Genomic DNA, 19,635 nt, shown 5'->3' on the forward strand with positions numbered 1-19,635 from the left:
TCTCAACCTTCCTAATGCTGTGACCCTTTAATTCAGTTCCTCATGCTGTGGTGACCCCAAGGCTAAAATTACTTTGCTGTTGCCTCATAACTGCAATTTTGCCACAGTTATGAATTGTACCGTAAATATCTGATATGCAGCATGTCTGATAGTTGAGCCCTGTGAAAGGGACATTCAACCCGAAAAGGGGTCCCAACCCACAGATTGAGAACTGCTGATCTTAGAAGCCCTCTGATGGTGGCCAAGCCCTCCCCTGGAAATGTTTCTATGTGACTTCATTACCCCAGTTTGCCTCTTTTTACTTTAAGTTGTTTGAACCGATGTCATAATTAAAACAGCCACCCGGAAAAACCTGCATTTCTCCAGCTGTTTGTCCCCGTACTCTGTACCATGTCAGGATTTGCCCAGCATGGTTTGTTTGTTTTTTCCATATTGGAGTATGCTTTCAGTGACGACTGCACAGGAGTAAATCCAGCATTGATCCTGGGACATCTCAACCCATTGGGATTGGATCATTCAGCTTTTAAAGCAGTTCCTCAGGTTATGAGCCGGATAGCGTTTCTGTTTATTGACTGCAATAATTTCCATTTTGTTGGGCTTCCCACCCTTTGACTGAGTAGGCTTATACATGTCTCTTCTTGGCTGTTTTGTGTGGTTTTTGTTTGTTTGTTTTTATATAGGCTCCCCCTGAGTAGGTTTATACACTGAAGCCAAGTGTGAAGTATAAGACAAAGAAAGATATCTGTAATGTTTAGCCTTTCCTGTGAAATCCTTTTGTTCACCTGAAACTTTACATGTTTTTTTCCCGCTCTGGAGTGAATTTTGTGAACTTAGAAGCTATGCAGGAAAAGGCCCGCACTCATCTCCTCCCCCTTCACATGCTCGGTGTCTTCTAACTGAACCAGTTGACCTGATTTCTGTCCAGCCAGCAGCCTCCCCTCCAGAGTGCGCCGACAACGTCCACACGAGGCATCGCTTGGCTCCTATCACCTCCCCATTCACAGATTGCCTTCTGGGTGGCCTGTGTCCCGCTTTCTGAACCACAACTCTCTTCAGCTGTCATGCCTTGCTACAATACATACCCCCATTTTGACTGCAGGTTTGTTTGGTTTGGTTTGGTTTGGTTTGGTTTGGGGGTTTTTTGTTGTTGTTGTTGTTGTTTTGTTTTGTTTGTTTTTTTTGGTCTGATTATGATATCCCATTCAGACAAGGGACAGAAGGGCCTTCACACCTGCTCTGCTTCCTTTCTTCTATCTTTTAGCTTGCACTGTTCCTGTGACTTAAACTCAGCCCTCTTCCCTTATTGCCCTCTGCTTCATGCTCCAGGACCATCTCAAGTAGCGTCTGTCCCTACTGCATAGCCTACTGCCCTCACTCTCACTAAGAGCTTGCTGAGTGGTGGTGGTGCATGCCTTTAATCCCAGCACTAGGGAGGCAGAGGCAGGTGGATCTCTGTGAATTCGAAGCCAGCCTGGTCTACAGGGTGAGTGCCAGAATAGGCTCCAAAGCTATATAAAGAAACCCTGTCTCAAAAAACCAAAACCAACCAAACAAAAACCAACCAAACAAAAACCAACCAACCAAACAAGCAAACAAGAGTTTCTTCCTCTAAGGTGTGTACTGTGCTGTGTGTGTGTGTGTGGGGGGGTTACACTCTTATAGCCTAGCTGCTTGAATGTGAGCTCTGCCCTCTCCCTGAGATCCTGTAAGCTGGAGATGTGTTCTCTATGTTGTTGCTCCAGACGGAGCCTTAGCATGTACAAGACACAGTGCACACTTGCAAAAAGCTGAGTTGAATGCCATTACCTGGAATCCAGCCGTTAGGTCTTTGTGAACTGTGGTGATCGGGTCCCAAGCTGAGAGCAAGGCAGACTCAGAGTCAGACAAGTGAGTTGGCTCTGTGACTTGGGGAGAATCATTGTCACCCCTCTGAACTTCAGTTCCCTCATCCTTACCCTTTCTAGGATGACAAGGATGAAAGGAAACAGCAGAGGCGGGGTTCCTGAGCAAGAAAGCCCTGAGGACACAGATCTCACAGTGGCACTGTCATTTCTTGTGTGTTATCCCTTCAAGGCCTGTTAATCTGTAGTTGGCTGTCAGCACGGTGCCTTCCACGTTTCTGTTCATGCCATCAATTAAGCACATTCGATGGGATAAGGATGAGTATAGAGCAGGGTGACACACTGCTAGACATGTCCCTGGGGATGGATCGGCAATCCATTAGTCAGACCCCTCTGGGTACCGAAGCGTGTTATCATTGCCCAGTGCGCATGGTGGCTCTGTTTGTCAGAGTATCTTAAATGTCTGTATCAAATGTCCACTGAATTCCAGACATGTGCTTTGTATGGCATTCATAACCCTGTCAGAAAAGAGGGAGGTTTTCGTATGTGGCTCCCAGGGAACTACTGCTGGCTCTTTTGTGTGTGTGTGTGTGTGTGTGTGTGTGTGTGTGTGTGTGTGTGTGTGTGTGTGTGTGTGTACATGTATGTGTGTACCTGTGTGTGTGGTCATACAGGACTTTTTCTACAGTTTATGGTCATCAACACCAAAATGTCAATATGCTGTGATTTTTCGCAATCACTCTCATCCTCTGCAAACTGCCTATTTCACCCCCATTTCTAACCTGCCTGTAATTGGTCGGTATTAGGGTCAAGCAAAAAAGTTTCTGAAAAAGAATATTTGAAGGCTGGCAAGATGGTTCAGTGGGTAGGGGGCACTTGCTCCAAGACTGAAGACCTAAGTTTGATCCCCAGAGAGCTGTGAGTCCAAGGCCAGCCTGGTCTACATAGTGAGTTCCAGGACAGTCAGGACTATGTAGAGAAACCCTGTCTTGAAAAACAAGAAAACAAAAAAGAGGAGGAAGGTGGTAGAGATGATTAAATCTTATCTGTAATATTATAAAATAATACTACTTGTGTGAATTCCCTGGGGGATCCACACATGTCTGCTCACCCCATATATTGCGCCAAAAACAGACCAAAGACTTGTAATTTCACAAAAACTGGTATTGTTGCTGAAATCGGTCCCATCGCTAAGTGTTTTCAGTGTCTCTCCTCCACCCCTCAGTGATAGATATTCTTCCAGTCTTCGACATTCCAGGCACCATGCTTGCCTCTGGATATGCAATGATGAGTAAGACAGAGGCCCTCCCAGACACAGGCTGGTACCCTGCCCTGAACACTTGAGTTGTGAGAGAATTGGGCAAGGTGGATGAGGGTAAAAGTGAAGGGAATATTGATTTGTTATAAATAACATCAGTTTATCAACTCAGCCTGAAGAGGGGAACTATTACTGAATTCCATTCATGAAGGGATTTTAATCCTGTGACGATTTTCAGGGTGACTTCGCTTCCTATGGGCAAAGTGCAGCACTGGTCTCTGGGATGTGATAATGTGTAACCTCGGGGACAGACGTGTTAAAGCACACCCACAATTACAGTGCAATACGATGACCCCTCATGAGGTGAGACCATAAACGGCAGGAGAGGGGGCACCCACTCTCTTCTTAAAGGAGGTAAAGGGCAAAGGTAAACCGAGACCTGAAGAACAGGTAGTAGTTAGACAAGCCTGAAGGGAAAGGAAATACTTTTAGCAGAAGTAAAAACATGCATGAAAACTTGGCACGTAGGCCATGCGAAGGACAGTGAACTTGGTCTCGACACATCTAAGATTTGTGCCTCGGAGCAGTGTAGAAGACAAAGTATCTGGAGCCATACCCAACAGTTGAGCATCGTCTGGAAATTGCAAGTTAAAAAAAAAACAACAAGAAAAAGTGGTGATTTCCAGTAGAACACTCAGGATGGGAAGAAGCAGACAAGTTGACATCCAGGGTGGAGCAGCTGTCTCCAGCATGTCGTGGCACACACAAAGCAAGACCCTGTTACTGTAACAGTTCACCACAAACGGCCACCTAGGCCACTCCTAAAGGAGCAAAGGTCAGGTATGGCATGATGACATTTTCATAGGGAAATATCCGTCAGCAGAGCAGGAGGACAAGGATGTCCGTTGCAGACACTTCTCTCACCACGCTATTAAAATCCCTTATCTAACTGGTGCTCTGGGCACTGGCAATTCTTTTTAAAATGTATTTATAATATGTTTTCCTGTCTGAGCATGCAGGCTCATTCCTGTTGGGCGAGAGTTCCTGGAGAGGCTTTTTAGCAACAGACACACTAAGTGTGGATCCCCGTGGACCCACAGCCTAATAATGATGATGAAGAATCCTTACTTAGGCAAGTATCATGACAGTTAATTCCCTGCCGAAATCCCAAGCTCGTGCGTTACTTTGTTGGCAGAAGGAAACTGAGGCACAGTGAGGTTAAGCAACTGCCTGAGACCAAGGTCACTGTGTCATTAAATAGAGGAACAGAAAGGTGACCCCTGAACCTGCTGGCTAGAACCCGCTGGAACAAAGTACAGGACATGTTGACAGTTGCAGGAAGCACAGTCAGTAAGAGCCACTGCTCTGCCAAGTAAAATTAATTAAAATTTCACATTTTGGATGTCAAATGTGTAAACAACAACTCCAAAAATATAGACTGTAGTATATAACTATATTTGAAATAACAGTCAAACCTCTGTCTGAGGCAGCCGCCAATGAAACTGCCTTGGAGGTCATTGCAGGCACAGGAGTGTCTTGGAGCTGTGATTCTAGACTTTCTGGACCTGGAGGGCTCAGCAGCACTGAGCCCAGCCCCAACTGTAAGCTACTAAACTTCACGAAGACCATTCTCAGTGAGTCACAAACATGTTTCTAGGTGATGTCAACTCATCCTCCAAGAATCACACCGTAATTAGAAGGATGCTGAGCACTGGTGACTTAGAACACAGGCTGGTCTAAAATTGTTCCCGTCATTGCCTGACCTGACCTGCAAGCAGTTATTTCACCCACAAAGGCATGTTGGCACAACATCAGCTTTAACTCATGGTTAAACTCATGGTGCTTACACAACAAGCAGAGGGCAATCTTTACTTTGGCTTTAATGTCCCTAAAGCAAGACAATTGGTTTCTAATAGAGACTTTTACATGGCGGCTTTCTCCTCTCAAAAAAGTAATAATAATAATAAAACCAAAGAAATAAGGCCTTCATTTAAAACTCAGACATTTCCACCACTTTTCACTCAAACCTAGTGCTTGGCCTTAAAAGCAGGATCAAGTTCTGAACTGCTGTGGTCACTGGCACAAACTTGTTTCTCTTCTTCACCTCCCCCAAACAAAGGTTGTCTACTTCAAATAGATTGCATGCAAAATCTAGAGCTTGGTTACCTTCTCACATCCATTGACTTGTCTCTTTGTCAAGGTAAGGGACAGAGTCATGGAAACACAGACAAGGCCACCAGGGCATGAGGGACCTCTGGATGATTAGGAGCAATGACCACAGGCATGTGACACCCAGAAATCGGGAGGGAGCAGAGCAGAGCTTCTAGGTTTTGTTTCTGTTTTCTGAATGTTTGAGTCTCTGTAAGGAGCTGGAAATGGGTTTAAGGACGGGTGCTCTGTAGGACGTTGCCTTTTGCCAATCCTACTTATGGATTTGTTTTTGGCTTTTGTGGGCAAGAGTTGGATTCCTGGCAATGCAAATGTCAGATTGAAAATGCTAGGGGCTGGGGCTGTCACTCAGTTTCGGTAGATTGCTTATTTGGCATGAACAAAGTACTAGGTTCCATCCCCAGCATCACATAAAGCAGGCCATGTTGGGGCACACCCATCATCCTGGCAGTTAGAAGGTACAAGGAGGAGGTTCAGAAGTTCAAGGTCACCCTCATCTACATACTGAGTTTGAGGTCAGCCTAAGCTACAGAAACTCTTGTCTCAAAGAACAAAACAACAACAACAAAGAAAAAACAAATAAAAGAATAAAAAATAGCTAATCTGTTTCATTCTCTCATCAACAGGAAAATGAAGTAGTAAGGTTTTGTATAGACTGCATAATAAAATACTAAATAGGAATAAAACTCAGTTACAATTATTTGGAGATTTTTAAATATTGTCCCCAAAGATTATACATCTGATGATAACCTGCTCATTAATTACAAAAAATAGAAACAAGTAAATGGTCAACAGGGGTAAGATTGGGAAGACTGGCGTTGGCATCAAGTTTCTGTGGCAAGTGATGGCGGTGGTTTCTTCACTTGCTAAAATATTAAGCATAAAGAAATAAAGCATAGGCACACAAAGGACTCAATAATTATACCAGGGTTAGTTTGGCATGGACCAATGGTTTCAAGATCCAAAGACTGGGTTTAAACCAACTTTGTGCTTCTGGGATTCGTAATAAAAAACAAATGAAGAAAACGGCTTTTAGGATACAGAGAGAATAGTAAAGTGTCACTCTTCCATAGAGAAATGACGTTTGGGTCCCATACAGCAGTGTAATCTAACCCTTTGCATCTCTATTTCCCATCTTCCCTGGCAGTTGCTTACTTTATACACAATGATCACTAAGGTGATATAGCAGAAGACTGTTAGAGGCTGTCAGTAGAACCCTTTGGATGGAATTTTGGTGATGGTACTATAGGGAAATCAGGCAAGTCTTTCCTTTGGTATCCATCTCTCTGAGAATGGTGTTCACATGTTCTTCAGAGAAGAGACAAGGAAGTATCTCTGAGTCAAATAAGAGCAACCCCTAACTCTACTGGTCACAGACTTTGGGTCCCATGACTCAGGAAGATTTTAAGCTCATCTGTCTCCAAGTCCCCATTGTGGTCTTCTGAGTGTTCTCCTCCTTCTCATGTTACTATTTCCACTTAGCTCCTTCTCCTCATGTGTACTCTGCTCTGGATGCTGAGTCTCCAGTAGTCACGTATAGTTTCCAAAGCTGGTTGGTTCTGTGTTCTTCCTGCCCAATGTCCTAATCCTTTAGCCAGAAAGAATCTGTGTTGCTTTCTTTGCAAAAATTATGTCCCTGCTAAGATATGTGTCTCTTCCTGAAATGAAGACCGGTTGTCAATCTGACGTTTGTTAGGAATTAAAAAACTGTGGGGACACAGGGCGGTTGTGGCGCACACCTTTAATCCCAGCACTCGGGAGGCAGAGGCAGGCGGATCTCTGTGAGATTGAGACCAGCCTGGTCTACAAGAGCGAGTGCCAGGACAGCCTCCAAAGCCACAGAGAAACCCTGTCTTGGAAAACCAATAAATAAAATAACTGTGGGGCATACAAAAGTGAACTAGTGACATCTTGGCCTTGAGCTCTTGGTTCCCATTGAGAACCGCACTCCTACTCCTCCAGAAGGTTTTGCTAAATGGGTCTTCACTGTCTAATGTGCCATAGACTTTCTTCAAATAGTGAAACATTCTGTTGCCCAATATAGATGAGATCTAAGGATTCACATTGTAGTCGCTCATACTCTAAGGCTAACAGAAGGGGTTTTCACTGTCCTCTGCCAGACTGTCTGCCTTTTGTTTTTTCGTGTGTCTGTTCTGAATTCTTCCTTCCAATGAATATGCCATGATGGCTTCCCTGCTTCCTGGGTCCCTGCTCCAAGTCCTACCCCTGGTTACTTCTGTACATGTTGGGATCCAGATATGTGATTCAGGGAAGGTGACGATAGTAAGAAAAATTCAGATATTAGCAATGCTATGACATACACACTATGGTTGTTTACCTACACAACTTGCATTGCTCTTAGAAGTCTATGTGACACATCCCCTAGCAATCGTCCCTTCAGGGATGAATGCAAGGCACAGAGAGGTTAGGAATGGAAGCCTGGCTGATGCCAGAGTTAAAATGCTGGCCTATGAAAACAGTGCGACGCTAGAAGGCAATGCGACTAGGGACGTCAAGGGTATGATCCAGTGTGAAAGTCTAGTGGATGGACTCTATGGCGTGTGATGCTGTCATTGCTGCTGCCAAGGGTCAAGAGCATCCACCGTAGACTGAGATGTGCCCCGAAGGTTGCTGACCAGTAGAGACGAAGATGCGGGGAGACACTGGAGGCTGTTAGATTTCAGAGTTGATTTGTAAATGTGTTCAAGCATAGTAATGAGAAGCTATTTCAGAGTCTTGGTGATGCCTTGGCGGGGTGTTGTAAATTATGCCGACTTGCTTCCAGCAAGTGGGAGTTTTTCTCCTATTGAGATCTAGCAATACAAGCTGACTGTACCCCTGTCCTCACAAGACAAGAGTGGATGGGGAGAGGTAGTGCCAAGAAATCTGTCCATCCTTGTCCTCTGTCTTGTATTCTGGACCAGAAGTCACAGCTTTGCTCTTGTGTTTTTACTGTTGCCAGCATCTTACTCACAATGCTTCTCCCCGAGTCCTTCATCACCTTCCTCAATTCCCAGCCCCCTACATGGCAAACCGCTTCCAGTCATCATTGCCACCTTGTACGCTGCTCTTCCCTGGTTTAGGTATTCCTGCCAGACACGCAGAGTCATCTCATGTTGGGGAACACCAGATGAATACTTCTTAAATAGAAGCAGCATCCTTTCTAGCTAGCTTTGTTAAAGGGGCAGAGACTCCGTTCAGCCCACCAAACTGATAGATTGAAACAAGGAGCTCGTGAGTGAGAAAAATGCCTCAAGGAAGTGGTGCCATTTTTACCAGATCCGTGCTCTAGATAACCAATTAGAATGAAGTTCTTGACCACTGTGCATGGGACTCTCCCCAGCCCTGTTTAGGAAAAGGCAGTCTGGGTGGGGCAACTCCTGGAGCCCAACTGCCATCAAGCTTGTTGCCAAGAGAGGTAAGAGAGACCTATTTGGGGGTCTTTTATTCGTCTTCAGTATCTCTGCCATGGATACATAGGCTACATCAAGAGAAACAGCCTAAGGTTAACGCACAAATCCAAATCTACCGTAAGTCCAGAACAAAAGCATACAGTAAATAATAGTAAAATGTTTCCCTCTGCTGCATGGCGCTTGACACCTGCAGTCATACATTGGATGTCCCTTCTTTTAAAGCAGGATAAATGGGGGGCCTTAAACCATGGGTCAACTACCAAGAGTGATACTGACTTTGCATCTCAAGTTTTTATATGAAAGTGCCTGGGAGTGGCCCAGTTTTGAAAAGTCTGTGCCCTGTATATTCTTCCCAGATTGTCTTAGTTGGGGTTTCTATTGCTGTGAAGAGACACCTTGACCATGGCAACTCTTATAAAGGAAAACATTTGATTGAGGTGGTGGCTGACAGTTTCAGGGGTTCAGTCCATTATCATCATGGCAGCATGCAGGGAGATTCAGTTCAGGAGAGGTAGCTGAGAGTTCTACATCCTGCAGGCAACAGGAAGTGGTCTGTCTCACTGGGTGTGGCTTGAGCACATACCTCAAAGCCTGCATCCACAGTGACACGCTTCCTTCAACAAGGTCACACCTACTCCAACAAGAGCGAACCTTCTAATAGTGCCACACCCTTTGGGAGCCATTTTCTTTCAGACTGCCCCACATATGTTCCTCCGATCCTATAAAAAAGCATTCAGTGCAGAAAGAGTTCTTGAAGACCCATGAGAGCACACGTCACTGTACAAATTAAAGTCCTCTCTCCTGAGCATTTGCCACTAAACTCCTCCTCTCCTTGATGGCCACGGCTTAAGCTTCTGCTCCCCCAACTGAGAACAGCTCTGGAAATTTGGTGGAACACGGAGAGAAAGTCTGCTTCTCTTGACTGTTGGAGCTCTGCCCCATGGTGGACTCCACAGTCAGCAATGACAAGTATTAAAAATATACATTCCTACATACCTTCGTCTTACACCTTCAGAATTGGATTATCTTTAGGTGTTCCCCAGGAAAATGCACTATCATACATGGTGTCTTGTATGCTAAGATATAGTAATCATTAAGTTATTAACAATATGAATATTAATGAGTGTATCAGGCATATTCTATGTACAAACTCATTTCTCCTTTAACAACAGCCATACAGGTTGGAATCGTTATGCTATTATCTGCCTGACACATGGGCAGGACAAATGTTCAACAAACATTTACTAGGTAAATAATATATTAACCTTTTAAGTGTGTGTGTGTGTGTGTGTGTGTGTGTGTGTGTGTGTGTGTGTGTGTGTACCTAAGGTTTTAAGAGAGTTTTTGCAATTTTAATCAAAACCAAATATCTAGTTAAGGGCAATGCCTTTGGTTAGAAAGTATTGGCTTTCCCCTCCTTTGCTGAGCTTTCTTTTTGCCTTGTTTATAGCTCTCTCGTTCACTCTTGTTGAACAGGTGCATTGCCTGTATGCCTGCCAAGAACAGGTAGCTAACCTGTAAAGATAAGGGGACAGACTGCAGAACGGCCCTTGACCTCTTAGCTCTCTTAGAGTCTACTTGTGGATACGTCCCTGCTTACATTCTTAGTCCTTGGAAGCCACCTGGCCAGGTTGCTGGGTGCTGTAGTAAATGTGCTAGCACTCTCCCTGGACTTTTCTGGAAGTAAGACTCAGACCTAAGGGCAACTCACCAGCTTCTTGGAGCAGCCTGTCAGGAGTCTGTTTTGTACTTGTATACACAACACACAGCTTTGTTTTAGGAACTCTTCATTGAACAATTCTAGGGAAAACTGCCTTTGTATTGAGTGATTATTAAAAATATTTGCGTTCAGTATTATATATATTGTGGATGTGTTGTAGTTGTGGTTCTACTGAAATAATAAGGAAAATATGTTGAGCGCTTGATGGATACCTGGTCCTGTTGTCATTTCTTTGTAAGTTTCACACGAATTCCCACAGTTGTTTAGTAAAACTATTAATATTGTCATCACCATTTTATAGGTGAAGACACTGAGGTAGAAGATGGGGTAGACATCTTGCTTCAGGATTCCACAGAGATTATTAGTTAGAGGAGCCTGGGATCAAAGGTCTCTTGACTCCAAAGCCCTCAAAATGCTATGTTCACTGTCATGATTACTTGTAAAATACTTTCCATAAGTCACCACCCTTAATAGTTTTGTTGTAAAAAAAATATGCATATGGCCAGGAAAACAAGATGACTCGGGACGATAGTAACGTGGAAATGTGTTTGTTTGTAGTTGCCCTTTTCCAAGTTCCTTTACGCTTCCCCAGGGAGGCCACAATTGACAGATCATTGTCATCCTTGAGAAAATGCTCTAGAATATAGTAAATTGCAGGTGATTGGAAGTTCTGCTTACACAAAGGCAGACACCCCACACCACTGTCCTGTGTTTGATCTAAATGACACTCTTCAAGGTCTTCTCATTTCCACAGGCCCACGTTACTCTTCCTATGACTGCTGTGTTCCCGACAGCAGCTCTGCTTCCTGGCTTAGCCTCTCACTATTAATAGACACCAAGGCTGTCTTTCAGGTGCACCTGTGAGACACAAAGTCTGAGGAGACAGGTTGCTTTTTTTGTGCATTTAGCATCGGCACAGAACTCTCACCGGCTTTCTTTGTTTTCACACCCTCTTAATAGAACACACACTACCGGAAATTTTTCTGGTTTGATCAATGCAAAATGTCTCCCTGTTTTGAGTAACTTTTCATGTGTGTTGACTGTTTTTATTGTTCTTTCATCTCTTCCTATGTCCTTGGCTCATTTCTTTTATTGTTTTTTTCCCTAATTCTCATAAGTTTTCAATGACACAAAGAAATTCGCCTCTCATCCTATGTCATATGTTTCTTCTCAGCCTGTCATTTACTTTTGGCATTTACATTTCCCCATTAGCAGTTTTATTTTGATATACATTATTTTTAGACACTTTAAATTTGGACTTTTGCTTCTAAGTGCTGTCATTTAGACTTCTCAGCATCTAGGTGTTCCACCAAGTGAGTGTCGATCATAATGGAAGAAAATCACTTCTGAACTTACAATAACAGAAGTGGAAATTCTGCTCACAGCTTTTAAAGACCATTTCCGTTTCGAAATATAAGAATCCTTTGCCTTTAATGGATTTGATCGCAAGCCCCCTTTCTGAATGGCATTTGTGGCAACCTTAGATGCCTGAACAGTCAGAAAGCTCTGCTTGTGCTTGGCTGTGGCACGTTTCTCAGTTGCTGTGGCTGAACCCCTGCAGCCTCCCCAGCAAAGAGCCAGCTCCACCAAATGGGCTTGAGGGCCTTCAATAGTGTCTGGGGTAACTGTGCGCACTGCTCCAGCTATCACGTTAAGGGTGTGCTTGGCCCTAGGGAACGGGACTCCTGTGTCCTCGCCAGAGGCAGTTAAAGACAATAACCGTGTGTTTGTGGTGATGGGGAATGGGGATGGGAGTGGAAATCGGCCTCCATTCCAACTGAAGATATAGACGGTTAATCTGGGTTAATTTGACAGTTGCAATGATGAAGGGCAGCCGAGGACTTGTAGGTACTTCCTTTGGTAGATGAGGAGGACTTGTCAGTGTTTACCGGATAGTAAGACTGCTCTGTGATCAAATGCATAAGGATTCCATAGCGTTCCAAAAAACAAGCAAAAAGGTAGCATTCTAAATTCCTAAACACAAGCAGTGACTTGAGGATAAATTTAGTTTTCAGGGTGGGATGAAACTTCCCTTTCCTTTTCCTTCTCTAATCCCATGGCCTTGGCATTTAGTCACTGGGTGTGTTCTGCTCTCACGTTACAAGGAAGAAGAGGAACGCCAAGCTTTTGCACCAAGCCATCTTACCAGCCCCCAAATTACAATTTAAAAAAAAAAATCATTAGCTGATATCATTGGAAAGTAGCATATGCATAATTTCACCACTATATCGTTCAAGTGGTTTGGAGTACAGCTCTAAGCATTGGCCACCCTGGCCACCCTGAGGGTGGCTCCTAATCTTCTACAGATGTGGAGGAGATAAAAGAATCTACCAGAACAAAGAGACATTAGACTCGGCAAATATGAGAGATGGCATATTGTTTCCCTGTAGCAATTAAATGTTAAACCATGTTAACCATTTAGCTTGAAGACACAAGTTCTAGAGATCAACAGCATCCTAGATTTTTAGTAAAAGCCCTCCAGGATATTTAGTGACTGTCGGTTTCTGTTCTAGAATTTCTGTTTTTATGTGGGAAGTTATCACATCTTTTTGCATATCTTTTAGGAAACGAAAACCAGGTATTTCCAAGTAGTAATTTCGTATCTGAAAATAATACCTTAGGCACAGAGGCTATAACAACAAGATATATTTTTGCAAACTGCCCATCTCTGTCACTTAGTAACCAACCTGATGATCTGCTCGCAGACAAAGCTGGGGAGCCAGGCTGCCAGGAATAGTTATGTTGCCAGATTGCGCTACCAACCACCAGGCTTTGAGACCGTCAAATGCTAAGTTTACCGAGTGTATTATTCAGTAGCAACTGATTAAATTCACCAAGCTTTAGAAATGCATGCCATCATTAGACGGTTTCTTCCGTGCATAAAGAATTGCTGGTCTGGCTCCCAGCCTATCGTCACTATAACCTGCTAAAAACTGGGAATGAGTTATTGTTCAGCCAACAGGTCATTCTTGACTCTTTTCCAAAAGAAGCTGGGCATCCTGAGTGGACCTAGATGCTTGAGATTTTTTTTTTTTCCTCTGCTTGTCTTGCTATGATCCACTATTCCCACTGGCAGAACTAATAAAACCTGTCTACACAGCATGGTCCCACTCTGGCTACACTTGTACCAGGCTATTCTTGGTGACTTATAATTGATCCCAGAAAGCCTGCTGACCCCCTCACTCCATCCTCTGCCTCCCCAGGGTAGCAAGAAGTACAGCATCACAGACATGTCTTGATGACTTGATCCCACCCTGGATCAACCTCCCCACAAGCCCAGCTTCAGTTTCTTCCAAAATGCAACAGTGAAGTCAAGGTCCATCTTGGCGTACCAGTTTCCCAAATGGAATTACAGAAAGTACCTTGTGCAGAGTGGGTGGCCTACTAGGCACCGAATAAATACTCATTGTGATGACAATAATGGTTCAGTCTTGTGAGAAATGGCAGGATTCAAATCATTCTTCTTTCTCTCATCTCAGAAATGGGAGCTGTCTCTGGGTTCTAGGCCAAACGACCACACAGATTATGTTGAAGGAATTCCGTGAGAAGATCAAATAAAACGCACCTAGATTCAGTTTTCAATGCTATGTGCCATCTCATGCCTTTGGAAACATCCTATTTTATTGCTTCCATTGTTCTATGTTTGGCCAGCCCCCTTCACTTCCCTAGAAAACCTATGGCAATCATTCCATTATTGATATGTGATTGATATTTTCTTACTAAAATGGGCTTACATGATTCCAACACTCAGCATGCTATCACACACACACACACACACACACACACACACACACACACAGAGAGAGAGAGAGAGAGAGAGAGAGAGAGAGAGAGAGAGAGAGCAAGCTCACATGTTCTCATGATGCCTTTTGTAAACTAACAGCCCTCCCTCAAAGTTCAAATCCCCAATTTCTGTCGCCCTCACAGGTCCCATTACTGTCTCTCTGTTTAGAAGTGTTAGTTTTCTGTTTAGGGTAAGAGTCTGTCCCTAAATGTATACACCTACACCGACACTGCCGTCAGAGAAATAAGCATCTGTAATCAGACAGTGTTGGCTCAAGCCACTCCTGAAGCCAGGACTTTTCTGACTGCTTCTAACTGGCTGAAAACAGACAGAGGTGCCAATTCAACTATCAGGAGCTGATGGCAAGGGCTCCAAGATAAGCTTCTGGGAAAAACAACTCTCGTCCTGATCAGTAGTCTTCCTTTTGCTTACACTTGGGGTGGCGTGAGCTGTTGATGGGAGCAGCAGCCCAGGCGGGGTTGGGATTCCTTGCCCTGCTGGGGTCACTGTTTATAGTCTGCAGGAGACTGGTCTTTGGGAAACCATCTGCGTGGCCTTCTGTTGCAGCCTGTTTATGAAACGGTGTCTTGTGCTTTCTCTCGTCTGCCCTGAGGGAAGCACAAAGCTTTGGGAAGCTCCGGAATGTTGGCACTTGGAGGGTTAGAGCTGGGAGCTGGGAGCTGGGAGGCAGGGCACTGGCTCCTGTCCTTGGCTGGCTCTTGTTTCCTTCATGCTTTTCTCTCTCCCTCCCTCCCTCCCTCCCATTGTTTTTCAGGCAGCGAAGCTGATTTTAGCTCCTCCAGCAGCACAGGTAGCATGTCGGCTCCTGAGGTCCACATGTCCACGGCAGCAAGCAAGCGATCCTCGTTCTCACGCAAGTAGGCACTGACTCCTACTCTCTAATTATGGAACTTGATGCAGGGGACTTCCGGGCCACAGGTTTCTGTGGAAGCACCTGGCCTCTGAGATTGTCATTAGTCCTCAGGCTGATTGTTAGGTATGCCACAGCGATTGGCAACTGGTGGTTTCCTTGCTTCACCCACTGAGCCTGCTCTCCCTGCCCCCACGTTTGTCTCTATCAGGCCTTGGCTTCATTTCCAAGGGGCTTCATTTCCCTACACTTTGCTTCTTATCTGCAAAATAGAGTTATCATCATGATGCCTGCCTTGGAGGCTTTCTGGTTAGGGCAATGCTTGCCATGTGATAGGCGTAGTAAAGTTTTCACCCTTAACATTAGTTGAATTGGGGGCAGAGAATTATGGGAGACACGTGATAATGCTCACATTTCATGGGAGGGGTTCTAAGCCCAGGATTTTCTACCCATGGAGAGTGTCGTCATTCCTCACTAGGTATTCATTGAGCATCTGCTGTAAGGCACTGCAAACGAAAGTCAGTAAAAGCTGTAATTATTTTTTGTGATGCACAAAAGATAATACATGGGTATATTATGTAATTTTTAAAATGCCAAGGGGAAAATAGAGAAAGAGTGCAATAGGGCATGTGGTCCATTTTTGATGTGGTAGTTCCAGGACCCCCCCCCCCAGTGACAGAGTGAGCTCCATCAGGAACGGAGAAGGAAGGGTGGAGGGACATCACCACCACCTGGAGGATGTCTTTTGCCTTTATTACGTCACATCACTCTCTATTGCACTCAAAAATTATTTTAAGCACTAATGAATTGTTTTTCAAGATCTTTTCCATTTCCACAAGCTTACCGTTCTGGGACCCTGTGCAAATAGTTCCTATTTCTCTCGGGTGAACAGACGGTTTCAGTGGTGTTTATAAAGGGAACTAAGACACCTCCAGTGCACAGCTTCATGCTAAAAGTAAAGTCAATTCAGACAAACCTATGAGAAAAAAGGAAAGCCCACAGTAAATAAGGCCTGTGGCTCTGTCCAACCCCCTTGATCCTTTGGTTTTAAGATGCCTCTGCGATCCCAGGGGAGGGATGCAAACATTCTCAGTGTAGATGAGACAGGTCGTCCCCTGAGAAGCAGGCCAGCACGTCCCCATGGTGAACTGTAGCAAATAAAAAGAGCCGAGAAAGAACGCAATTTTAATGGGCATTTCAAAGGAACTGGAGCTTGTAGCTACGTTTTAAAATGTCAATAACGTGGAGATCCTAGAGAAAACATTCTAGTCTGAAACTCAGAAATTTTTTTGAAAAGTGATCCAAAATTGATGTTGTAGATATAAAACAATTTGTGCAAATGAGATATACCAGAATTGGTTTTTTTTAGATTTTTTTCTTATTTTTATGTATGTATTTGTGCCTATATGAGATGATGTGCACCATATAGGTCCAGGTGCCATGCTCTGGAAATGGAGTGACCAGCAGTTTTGAGTGGCCTTCGGTGGGTGCTGGGAACTGAATCCAAGCCATCTATCTGTAAGGGCAATAATCTCTCTTAGCCATTGAGCCGTCTCTCCAGCCCAATACCAGTTTTGTTTATAGCCAAGTAATAGACCTCAAGGTTTTAACAATTAGTATATGGAAATTGATATTGGCTCCTCATTTCTTTGCCTGATCCAGGCACAGAGATCAGTAAATTCAGTGATGGACTATCTTAGGCTTGTCATGTAATCTTTCTGTTCAACAGGACCAAGCATTAAGAGCAGCTGTAGGTGGGCTGGTTATACATCCCAGACTGTAGGAGAGTCAAATGTAGTTGCTTCCTGCTACAGCAGGAATATTGGGATGTCAGGGACATCTGGAATTGTCGAGAAGATTTTTGACAGGTAATCTCTGAAGCAAAGCTTTAGAGACTTGTAAATCAACTAACTCATCATCCGATTCTGATGGTATTTCTGGGAACTCCCAGATCAAGGGCTGGTAGGGCTGGTTTCTTCTGAGCCTCTCTGGCTTCAAGATGCCTGACCTCAGTGTATCCTTACATTATCATCTCTCTGTACACATCTGTGTGCAAATTCCCCCTTATTGTATGTATATCAGTTAAACTGAACCAGGGCCCAGCATAATCGCCTAACCTTAATTACCTCTTCGAAAGCCTTGCCACCAAATGCAGTCACATACTCAAGGCTTGGGGACTAGGGCCCCAACATATGAACTTGGGATATTGACAGTAACAGAGTTAAGTCCAAAACAATGACAACAGGGAATGATGACAGTCACGATGGTGATGAAGAAGAAAAAGCAGTGGGGTGTTGGTGGTTACACACCCTGAAATGAAAGGGCCTATGGCTAGGAAACAAGAGATTCCCCTGGGCTCCTGTGAGGTTTCTGTAAGTTCTTTTACAGTACTCTGTCCAGGTATTCAGGAAGGGTTCAGGGTGAGCAATTTTTTCTCTTTCCTGTGTATTGCATTGCTCTTGCCCGCTAGAACAAAGGGTAGTGGAGAAACTTCATGGTCACGACAAATATGGAACTCCAGCTTCTCCTTTGAAACTAAATTGGTGATGTTTATGTCCATATTTTTAAATAGTTTTAAACATCAAGCTTCCTTTTTGAAAATTAGCTCTTAAGGCGTCATGAGATTCATGTCCTGAAACATATATGTGTTAGTATTCAGGCATCTGTACCGGCCTGTCCTTGGGGTTCTGACAGAATTCGCCCTCAGCTGCAGCCACTAAGAGCACCACCTGTGCACATTCACTGTGTTCCCTTTTAAACGGGTCCCGCCCACCTCCCATCTCTTTCTTCCTCTCCCTCTGCTTCTCTGTCTGTCTTTGTCTCCCCTCCCTTCCTCCCTCCCTCTCTCTCTCTTCTGCCACTCCTGTCCTCAGAGGCCGGTCTCCCCTCTCCCCCACTTTTCCCATTCTCTTTCCCCCAATAAAAACCCTCCACCCAAGCTCCCCCTCACACTCTGCTTTTTCAGTTATACCAATATGAAGACTTGACTGTTTTATAAGACTTTATAAGTGATGTTTTATAGCTTGACGAGTCTTGGCTGTGTTCCACGTAGTAGGTAAGTTTTCTTGAAATCACCTAATTTAATGCTTGCCATGGATCCTGTAACTCAGTACTTGGTTGCAAGGTCAGTGCCCAAGAGAACTATCCAAACAATAACCACATCCAAATGAGACCCTGACGGAATTGTTTACAGGACCAAAGCCATGCGTGCATTCCATGTCTCTAAAGTGGGAAGCATCGCTGTGAAGTTTGAAATTTGCCAGTTTTGAATCCCCAATCTGCTATGCATTCTTAGACTGTTTATGTTCCCTGAACCTCAGGGATGGATGCATGGGTGGGTGAATGGGACGCAGTGATGGAATCTGTCTGACAGGATGAGGGCCAAGTGTTCACAAAGAATCTGGAGCAGCACCAGGTCACAGAGGGCCCTAAGGTGGCAGTCCCCAACCTGCGGCTCACAACCCCTTTGGGAGTTGCATATTGGATATTTACAATTCCGATTACAAGCAAAATTAGATCTAGGAAATCATTTTATGGTTGGGGTCACCACAACTGTTGTGGCCCGGAATGTCTCAGCCCCAAAACAGGAAAGCCACGAGGTTCAGCCTGAGTGGGGGAGCGTGAACTTGGAAACTCCTAGCAACCCAATGGCGATAAAGACCAGACACAGGCATCTTGTCATCTTTAGAGAGCTCTCGGTTCCATGCTGCAAAATTAGAGTCTCTCCTTTATTCAGCATCTTCCTGGCTGTAATCTAACCATTCTTCCCTGACCCCGAGACCATTTCTCTCCCATCTTCCTAGACCCTATCCTCAGATCTCTCAACCTTCTCTCCTCCTGTAGACCTCTCTGCCCGCCCAATACCTGCTCACTCTCTGTCCTCACTCGGTCATGTAGACTGAGCCCTCTGCCCTGGTGCAGGCCTATTCAAATGCTTAGTCCTGTAGAGATGCAAAACTAGGGGACATTCTCCACTGAGGCTATGCCATTCACCAGCAAATCAGATAGCACCTACAATACAATGCAGACCAGAGCTCCGGAGTTTTGGACCTAGAGAAATTCCCTAATGGAATCAGTTCTCGGATCCCGATATACAACATGAGGAGAACTGTATTAAATGGTCCCCAGCAATGGAAAAGTTGAGGACCACGGCCCTAAGGGGTGGTTAACAGAGAAGTTATGGGTAATTCTTTATATTCTCTCATCACTTGCAAGGGTTAACCCTCCATATTTTCTTGTAGTCACAGTGGAAAATACAATAGCCAGTGCCAGGCTTAGAAGTGAAGCATAGAGAAGAAAATGCAAGCCAGAGTACATGTTCCTTTCTGCTACTCTCATGTTCTTCTTCCCACCCTTGGGCTGCTGCTGAAGTGGGCTTGTCACCAAGCCATCAGCCCATCTGTTCCCCATAAAAATGTCTCCTCCTTTGTGAAGCAGAGTGTGAGTCAATTTGGATGATTCCAAGAGGAAAGAACTTGTAAGTTTAGAATTCGGTGGGTTCATTCATGTGCAATGTACTTGGTTGACAGCGAGTTGGGTTTGCATCTGAATTGAAATTAAGTGATGGCAGGCACCGAGC

At 44.5% G+C, this 19,635-nt stretch overlaps 1 protein-coding gene across 1 annotated transcript in view; it reads left to right on the forward strand.

The window, feature by feature from the left end:
* Sybu (syntabulin) overlaps positions 1-19,635 on the forward strand; it is a 112,436-nt gene that overhangs the window by 86,864 nt on the left and 5,937 nt on the right. The window contains exon 7 of the mRNA XM_027431435.2: positions 14,961-15,063. Within this exon, the coding sequence (XP_027287236.2) occupies positions 14,961-15,063 (103 nt within the window). The remainder of the gene's footprint in view (positions 1-14,960; positions 15,064-19,635) is intronic.

This window comes from Cricetulus griseus, chromosome 10 (genome assembly GCF_003668045.3).
Source record: "Cricetulus griseus strain 17A/GY chromosome 10, alternate assembly CriGri-PICRH-1.0, whole genome shotgun sequence".
Classification (NCBI taxonomy): domain Eukaryota; kingdom Metazoa; phylum Chordata; class Mammalia; order Rodentia; family Cricetidae; genus Cricetulus; species Cricetulus griseus.